At 39.5% G+C, this 9,613-nt stretch overlaps 1 protein-coding gene across 1 annotated transcript; it reads right to left on the bottom strand.

Annotated features, from left to right (window-relative positions):
- On the bottom strand, positions 1-6,129 carry LOC308383986 (sodium-dependent neutral amino acid transporter B(0)AT1-like; the record flags this gene model as incomplete). Its single annotated transcript, XM_080862271.1, has 12 exons — positions 1-171; positions 839-1,001; positions 1,704-1,863; positions 1,950-2,154; positions 2,228-2,384; positions 2,900-3,028; positions 3,255-3,367; positions 3,466-3,576; positions 3,667-3,848; positions 3,933-4,070; positions 4,204-4,344; positions 5,934-6,129. The coding sequence occupies 12 exons, from the start codon at positions 6,127-6,129 to the stop codon at positions 1-3; spliced, it is 1,866 nt and encodes a 621-aa protein (XP_080718397.1).
- Between the last annotated feature and the right edge of the window lie 3,484 nt (positions 6,130-9,613).

A 9,613-nucleotide genomic window follows, 5' to 3' on the forward strand; every position in this document is an offset into this window, starting at 1 on the left:
TTATATCTGATTAATGTCTTTCTCTGGCTTCATCTTTTTCTTGCAGCGTACAAAAACCAGCCTGCACAAGGCATAGACAGGCACCACCAGACTGGGAATTCCTGCCAAAACAAAGATGACCACATTGATCCATGAAGGGTAAGGTACTGATGCCAGAGTTGGAAATTCGTCCTGCAAACCATAAAACATCACAATGAGCAAACAAGCCTGTTTTCATTACTGTTTAAACTTCACACAAGCAACTATTGCAAATATATATATAAATTAAATGAGGGGCCCCTCCCCCACCTGAATCCCTCAGAATCAGCTAACTTTTTTGTACTACAATAAAAAGCACATTTAAAAAAGCCATGTGCTACCTTGATTGTCATGATATCATTAAAATAGGGGGCTTCCAACTGGTCATCATGAGCTTGTGAACCTCAGTTGGTGCCATAAAGTTTGGCTGGATGGAAATATAATTTGTTTGACTCAACCCTCTAACCCGACACGCCAATTAAACAGCTTGCAGCTCCGTTGATGAAACCAACAGGGCGAGGCTTCCTGAACTTTTTGAACCCAACAGGAGAGTTGAAGGAGTTATTGCAGCTTTGCAATAGCTGTCAACTCCCCGCTTCAATCCATGAAAACAACCTGTAAACCTGTCCTGTTGTCTGACAATGAAAATCTGGAGGTTTTTTTTATATTAAGCAGGTAAAAATGAAATTTCTTCATTAAATGTGGTAAAATAACATAAAAGAAAAACAGCTGATTCTGAGAGATAATGTTGATTGTTTTCTTTTTCCTTTTTTTTTCAGATTTCACAGATTTTTATAAGAAGTGGTCTTTGTGAACTCACGTAGTCGGGGTCCCAGACTAAATAGGTGAGTTCTTGTTGGGCTTGAGTCACCAGGTAGAAAACTAAAATGACCAGGAGGATGAGAGGGCTGGTGAATCTCAGGGAAATCTGCCAGAAGATGCAAGGCTTCTTTCCAATCATGAACTTGATGTCTTCATTGAACCTGTCACACAAGAGGGTTTTCATGAAATTAAACTTGATTTAATTCATGGAATTATAACTTTATTTAAATAAAACAAAAACAAAAATGAAAGAACAAAAAGTAAATAGACTCATATTAAAGTAGAACCAATACAAAGATCAGTAAACAGTAAAGTTAGAACCTGTAGAAGCAATGTGCAAGGTGATTGCTTTAAGGGACAGTCTGCAGTGGTGGATGGACAAAGTTTCAAATGATGAGGTCAGCATGTGTACAAATGATCCCTACTTCTGCTTTTATGAAAAGTTGAGCGAGAAAGGATAACTATCATCTCAGACACACGGCTCTGGCTGTGAGCAAAGAAACTCTGCACACATGTTGTTTAAATGTTATGTTTAGGAAGGGCAGTCAGTCAGAAGGAAGTTGTTTTAAAGGGCATAAAAAGAGGGTGGGGCTGCACCAAAGACAAATATTGGCTGAATGAGAAATGCTTTTAAACAGTGGATTGTGCAAAGCTACAAATAATAAAAGTTGGAGCTGGAAATGAGCATAACATAGGCTCTTAAATATTTAATTGTTGTCCAACTGTGCTAAATGCACCAAATAAAGATTGATGACAGCCTGATTGTACAAGGTTACAGGACATCATGTTCCTGATTTTACAGATGTGTGGCTGCTTTATATAATACAATATTATCTAAAAGTACATAAACTTTGTGCACTAACCTGTCAATGCCATAGATGTAAACAACAGCTATCATCTCAGTCAGGCCAATGGTCAGCAGTGGGATTGATCCAGCAAAGTTATCGAAGAGAGTTACCCAATAAAGGCCTGACTGCTGTGCAAACAGCAGACAGATGATGAAGGATACAAGACACGTTACTCCTGAAAGACATGAAAACAAGGGAGCTTGTGTTAACATTGGGGTTGCAGGCCGACGTGTTGATTGTTTAGTCTTTGAAACAGAATACCTGTCAGTGCCTCTTGGGGCCATTTTTTAGGAAATAAATTCAAGTCTTTCAAAGGGACTACGACTCCTTCGATGTTGCCAAAAAGTGTTGAGAGTCCGAGGCAGAGAAGCATGATAAAAAACAGGACAGACCAGGCTGGGGAACCCGGCATTTTGGTAATGGCCTCTGTGAAGACAATAAAGGCCAGACCTGTTCCCTCCACTCCCTGAACAAACACAATGCAGATTAGAATAAAAATGGGAAATGGGAGTTTGATAGATTTTCATTAAAATAGGCACCTCACTGAGGAGTTTCTGCATGTCACAGGTTTTAATGTCCAGTCCAAAAACAGTATCTGGATTGGAGCTGTTCAGATGATGAAGGGCTGCATTGTAGTTGCTGGCAGTGATGCTGTCTTCAGGGAGTTCAAATCCATTTAGTAACATCCTGATGTTTCTAAGAAGACATTACAGTTGAGAATAGTAATTACAGGAGTATACATTAGTTATGCAAATAACCTTTTTTAGATTTTTAATTAAAGATGAAAAAGAAAAACACAAGAAAGTTAATTTAGGAATCTTAAATATTACAAACACTGACAAATCTAGGTTAGAAAAATTAAGCAAATATGGAAGAGCCTTAAAGCTGCATTCTATAAAAAAAAGGCCACCAGATGGCGATAGCTGTGGCACTTTTTTAAATCTTTTTTTTCCAATCAAGATGTCAATGATGAAAATGCTCAACTCTTCATAAACAAGCTGTCCATTTTTCATACATATACATATATACCAGTTAATAATTTTTGTTGTGCTAAAGCTCAAATGTTTGTTTTTTGCAAGAAAAATGAGAATAATTTTTCAAAAGTTCCAAATTTTTCAAAAGGTTTTTAAAGTCCTAGTCAGCAAGTTTAGTGCCGTTTACTAAAATGATGTAGCAAACTTTCTCAAAGCCTTAAAATAAGCTTTACTCACTCACTGATACAGGTGTCATATTTGTCAGTGGCCCTGAAGCCAATGACGGTGTAGGTGACTGTGGCAGCATAGATTGAGGTGAGGCCAGTTATAATAGTCAGGATCACCGCATCTTGCATGCAGTTGTTGCTTGGCGAAAGAAAGTAAAAATAGAAGTGAGTCGAATCTTACTGTAACAGTCATGTAGTGATACATTCAGTAAAAGGACTAGATGTTGCAGTCCCTGATAATGCATTGCTTTAAATGGTGAGAGTCTTGAGGGGTGGCTGTTCTGAGGAAAGGCAGCCCAGAAACTGGGGATTAGAGATCTGATCTAGATTATCAGAAAATATAAGCCTTTCTTTATAAGTCTTACTGGACAGGGTTGTAGCTTGAGAAGGAGATCAGGCCTCCCCATGCTAAACTAAAGGCATAAAAGACCTGGGCACCTGCATCCAACCAGGTTGTTGGGTTCATCAGCTCATCCACCTGCAAGGGTGAGATACACAGTGTAATGTGGCTTTGTATTAAGATATTTACACAATGTTACATGATGTATATTTATGATAGAACTTTGAAATACACACATCTGGTGTGAACAGGTACTTCACTCCGTTCATGGCTCCTTTAAGAGTCAGTCCTCTGATCAGGAAGATGGCCAACACTACATAAGGCAGGAGGGCTGTAACGTACACTGCCTGAGGTCATGAAAAGATGTGAAAAATTGTCAAATAACAGCAATAAGACTGATTAAGCAATGCTTGTTTTTGAAAAAAAGTTCAGTAAACCTTTCCTGAAGTACTGATCCCCCGTATGTAGCAGATACAGATGACTGTCCAGGCAGCTAACAGACAGATCACTATGGGCCACTGGAGTCCTCCAGAGTCTGTTATTGAGGCAGAGGCATTCAGAGTGACTCTGTAAAAGTAGTAATCCACTGTGGAGCTCTGCTGACACTCGGATATAAAGCCTGAAAATGCATAAAAGTCCACACTTGTGATTAGATATTGGAGACTAACAGATTCTAAGTATGTGCTTGTGTCTTTTCAGCTACCTGTTCGGTTGTCATTGAGAGGACACTGGGTCCAAGGCAGTGGGCCTTGAAAGGAATTAAAGAGATACCACATGATCCAGGCTATTAAGGTGTTGTAGTACAGGCCAATCAATAAAGAGACCAGCATGGAAGCAATACCTGTAGGAAAGGATCATTAACAAACATCACATTTACACAGGACCAAGCTTTCATTAACAACTTTGTGTTCCTGTAGTACCGATAATTCTCCCATTTGTTGCTTGGGTATGTGGTTGTAGAGGCCGTTACTTACCAACACCAGTCAGATAGGGGTTGATGGCCCTCCACACGCCCACACTGCCTTTCCTGAGTCGCTGGCCAATGCCAAACTCCAACAGCAGAAGGGGCAATCCTTCTAGCACCAGCAGGATGATGTAAGGAATCAAAAAGGCACCTGGAACATGTTGATCAGCAGCACAATTAGACAGTCAGAGGTGTTTGCAATACCTCACATACTTAGATACTTAGTAGTGGAATAAGGTTTGGAAGTCAGATGCTATTAAATCTGAGCTGAGCTGGTTTATGCAGGCGATCGTGGCTCAAGAGTTGCAGTTCGTCTTGTAATCGGAAGGTTGCCGGTTCGAGCCCCGGCCCTGACAGTCTTGGTCGTTGTGTCCTTGGGCAAGACACTTCACCCGTTGCCTACTGGTGGTGGTCAGAGGGCCCGGTGGCATCAGTGTCCGGCAGCCTCGCCTCTGTCAGTGCGCCCCAGGGTGGCTGTGGCTACAATGTAGCTTGCCATCACCTGTGTGTGAATGGGTGGATGACTGAATGTACTGTAAAGTGCTTTGGGGTCCTTAGGGACTAGTAAAGCGCTATACAAATACAGGCCATTTACCATTTATCAGCTGTTCCATGTGTGAACATTGATATGTTATACATGTGATATACATGTAACGGCTCTAAACGCCCATTCAGAAAATTCCAGATAATTATGAGATCCCATAGTCACCTATGAAAAATATATACACAAAGATAGAGATCTCAAAGAGAGTGGGAGCACGGTTCATATTCTCAGCAGTGGTGTAGATTGGTGAGCTGCAACCAGCAGTTTAACAAAAACTGTCAGGGGCTTGCTGGGAGATCAGTGACATTAATACTTGAATTTTTAAAAATGGCTTTTTAAAAATGCCCCCCCCCCCCCAGTGAATGTGTTTCTTCGTTACTGAACAATGCTAGAGTGTGCATGAATTAGACAGCCACCGACACACATGACTTTTGTACATGTGCAGAAGGGCAATTGTTGTTTAAGCAACAACACTGTTATCATAGATTAAACTCTTGATTTCCGAGATGGCATTGCCATAGCAAGTACATGACACTGACAGCTTTTGTGGGCTATCAAGCTAAGACTGGTGGAAATCAGTGGTGGAGTCAAAGCTAATATTTTTTTCTGTTTTCCATGAATTTAAAAAATTATTATTATTATTGTTTATTTGAAGGAAAAGGTCACAGCTTAAAATAAAACTCTAATAAAAAATCTTTAATACACTGTATAATTTCTGCTTCAATTAAAACGTAGCTTTAATTTATCAAACATTATGTTTGCTGCCCAATAATGATCCTTGAGAGAAGTAAGGGCCCACCCCCCTTTTCCTTTAGCCAATTGTATGGTTTTAAATCTAATTCAGGGCCTTTTACCTTCCCAAATTTATCTTGACAACAATTTGTCCCATTCATTAAATTGTTTGTGGCTTATTTCTATTGGCAATGTTTAAAATAAATATCATAATGTAGCTTTGTTGGGATTCAGACACTTACAAATGTCAAGTATTAATTTCCAAAGCTTCCACTAAGTTTCCTTGACACACAGATTTTGTAACTTTTAAAACTATTTTCTAATTCTTTCTAATTCAGGAAAATGTTTAAAAGACAAAAACAGCAACATACCCACAAACCTCTATAACACTGCAATAAAAAATGACAATACTGTAATTGGAGACAGAAATAATGCGATGCTTTACTGTTTTCTTCTGGCCTTACCTCCTCCGTGGGTTTGACACAAGTAAGGGAATCTCCACACATTCCCAATCCCTACACAGAAGCCCACACATGTTAAAATGTACTGAGCTTTGTTATCCCATTTGGGTCTGTCACCATCTTCCTTTTCCATCTTTTCCAGGTCCTCATAGTTTGGGATCCTGAGATCCAGTCCTGGGTTGGGAAGAACCAGTCTCATGGTTGCCCAGTAAAACAGAGATGTTACTCTATGGTTCTGGAAAGTCAAAGTGAGGGCTTATTATAAGCATAAGACTGGGTTGAAACAAGTTTATGATCTTTTGCTTTATCTGGTAAGTGCACAGAGTGCACATTTGCACTGATAAGCAAATGTGCACTCTGTGTCAGTACTGTATAAGTCACAAATTTTAATCAAACATTAATCATAAACAATGGCATGGTAGCTCTCAATAATCCTCACAGTGCTTGAATCTACTGATCACCTGTAATCCCATTTTGCAACTCAGTCACCCAGGAGAAGTCATATTGTTTCCAGGAGCTGATAAGGGAGTACATGAACTTTGCAGGGAACTTTGATGCAGCCTATTATGCGACGATGATAACTGAGTGCTCACAGTTAATGGTGGAAGAATTCAAAGGGAGTCATGTGTGGTAGGAACAGGCTCTAAACCCAAGCCAACTATTCAATGAGTTAAAATTAGAGTGGAAACTGAGATGAAAACTCCTAGAACCCACCTGCTTAGAATCATGCCACCAGGTTCAAACACATTAAAAGTAAAAAAACAACAACAAACAAACAAAAAGTAAAAAGTGCATCATCTTTGGATATTCCATGGCCATCTCCAAGGCAATCATAAAAATCACCATTAAATGCAGAAGATAACAAGGTGATGCAGTGTCCCCATTGCTGTTTTGCATAGGCCTAAACCCCCTAAGCCAGCCTGCCACTAAGAGTGTATACTGATTCAGGAGTGGAGCAACCATCAGCCGCCTCCTGTACAATGCTGACGTTAAGATGTATGCCAGGAACAAGCAAGACATCGATTTACTGCTCCAACGCAAAAGGCTCTAGAGCGAGGACATATGGATGCCATTTGGGCTGGATAATGTGGCTGAATGTTTTCAAAAACAGGAGATAGTGGACATAAGGAACAGCTACAAGTACCTGCGTATCCCTCCGGCTGATGTGAGCCAAGATAAAGACCCATGAAGGTCAGCCACAGCCAAACAGCTGTAGAAGGTAATGTGCTGAGAAGCCAGCTCAATGATAGGAAGAGTGTGGGTGAGGATTAGTGAGGGTTAGAGACACAATCCAGAATGAAACACAGAGCATCTGCAAATACATCGGGAAGATGACCCCAGAAATCAACTGAAGACAGATGGTGATGAGGAAGTATCATGGAAGACCAAGTCCTTCCTTGAGACATACCATCAACAGATAGAGGAAGTAGCAGATATCTCGAAACCAAAGAGCAGCCAGCAGGACCCAAGCTGCAGGCTGTGCAAAGGTGTCCCTGAGATAGTCCAACATATAGCGGCAGGATGTAAGAGAAAGTTCGACTGAGTACATGAGAAGCACAACCAAGTGGCTAGGATAGTGTACATGAATGTCTGTGCTGCATGTGGACAAGAAAGTCCCCAGTCCTGATAGGAGAATCAATGAGAAGTATTTCAAAGCAACAGGAACTTAGTGTTTTAGCCAGAGAAGCAGCTGCTGGCTGACCAACCACACATAGTAGTGCCTGACAAGAAGCAGGAGACCTCAGATGTGATAAATGAGGCAATCCTGGCATATGGCAACGTCAGGAAGAAATAGCACAAGAACATAGAAGTACCAGGGGCTTCTACCCAAGAGTCCTGAGTAATTTTCAGAAAGAAGAGGCATAATCATTCCAACATATTTTTAACCTGAGAAACCTCTAAAAGAAGGACCCTGTGAAGTTCAGTTCACACTCAGTTCTGACCCCCTAATAAAGCAGCCAGCTGTTTTTACAATGTAAACACTGGACTTATTGTACCCCGTAATTATTCCAGGGCTTCCCAAAAGCAGTTTCTTGAGATTGTGCACGGCATAGAGACCGAGCGTTCTCTATTGAGGCTCCGATGCTTTGGAATAATCTTCCTCTCTATATTAGGCAAGTTACATCAGTGGCAGTTTTTAAGTCCAGATTTTTATTCCCTGGCTTTTAACTCTGGGGGCAACTGACATTTTTATTAATTTTATTGCTATGTTTGGTTTTTCCTGTTGTATTACTATATTTATATTTGTACTGTACAGCACTTTGGTCTACCAGGTGTGTTTTTAAAGTGCTATATAAATAAATGATGATGATAATGATGATGTTTTCTTGTTCTTACAAAATAAACAAACAACTAAAACCTATGCCTCTTTGATACAAAATGGTAAGACGACAGTAGGGAAGTGACAACATGAAGACCTAATCACTGGAAGCGTGACTGTCAAGAAACCGTTCTTAAGGAAGTAAAGCAAAACAGATTACTCAGGACTTCTGAGCAGAAGCAAAACAGGAAGAAAAGTCTGAGGTATGCCAAATTATACAAGAACTGAAATGAATCAAATTTTCATGTCATATAATTTTCATTATTTATGGAGAAGGTCATTGACAGGTACAACAGTGAGTGTTGACAACCATAAAACACAGTGGAGACTGTCATAGTTTGGAGCTTCATTTTAACCAGTGTTGTTGGGATCTTGTCACAATTACTGGAACTGTAGTATGAACACAGAAAGTACCATCAGATTATGAAACACAGTGCAATACCATCTGGAAAAAGTGCAATTGGCCACGGCTTCATTTTTCAGCATCACATTGACACATCATGCAGTGTCCCCATTTAAAAAATCCTTGAAAATGCTCCTGCCCAGAAGGTTGGCTGTTTTGACGTTCAGCACTCAGGCAAAACCGATCTAACTATCAGCTGATCTCTAATTTGCATGCCTTCATGAGACACGTTCACAAAACTTTACCCTCCAGTGTTATTCTACTGTTATTGTTGAGGCATCAGTTTTCACCAAGTCTGCATTTCATTTGAAAGAGATGTGAAACAACCAGCGTTGTAAGTTAAATTATGTTTAGGGTAATGTTCAAACACATTATGGTGGAATTTGCTTTCTCATCTGCAAAAGTTCAGTTCATAAATGTTAATTATACTGTCTGCAGTTGATCTTTTATTGTCCTTGATATGATAATATCAAGTTCACTTGCACAAATTTCTATTGGAATGATGATCACAATTTTAATGTAAAACATCAAAAGAAACTGATGATAAGTGGAAAATTAATCTGTCTTATTTTATGCATATCTTTGTTCAAAACTGGAGAAAGTATAATGTTTCCCCAAAAAAGATAACAATTTCTTAGTTTATAAAAAAAAGATTGCTGATTTTTTTTTCTATGAAAATAATAATTAGTTCAATTGACATGCTTAGATGACTTTCCTAAAGTCCTTGTATGTATGTAAAAATGTCCTGTACCTTTTAAAGTCATAACAATGTACTAAAAATTGATTAGCACTTTATATAGCACACAATTCTTTTGAAATATGTCACCTGGAGTGCAAACCCATACTCACTAAGCACCATTTAAAGCTTCAAAGCTGAACCATGCTGTTTTGGGTACAGTGATTATATAGGTCATTAGTCTATGGGCAAGTAAATCCTGAGGAAATGTATCTTGCTTTAAT

Source organism: Rhamphochromis sp. 'chilingali' (assembly GCF_963969265.1).
Source record: "Rhamphochromis sp. 'chilingali' genome assembly, chromosome: 17".
In the NCBI taxonomy this organism is placed as follows: Eukaryota; Metazoa; Chordata; class Actinopteri; order Cichliformes; family Cichlidae; genus Rhamphochromis; species Rhamphochromis sp. 'chilingali'.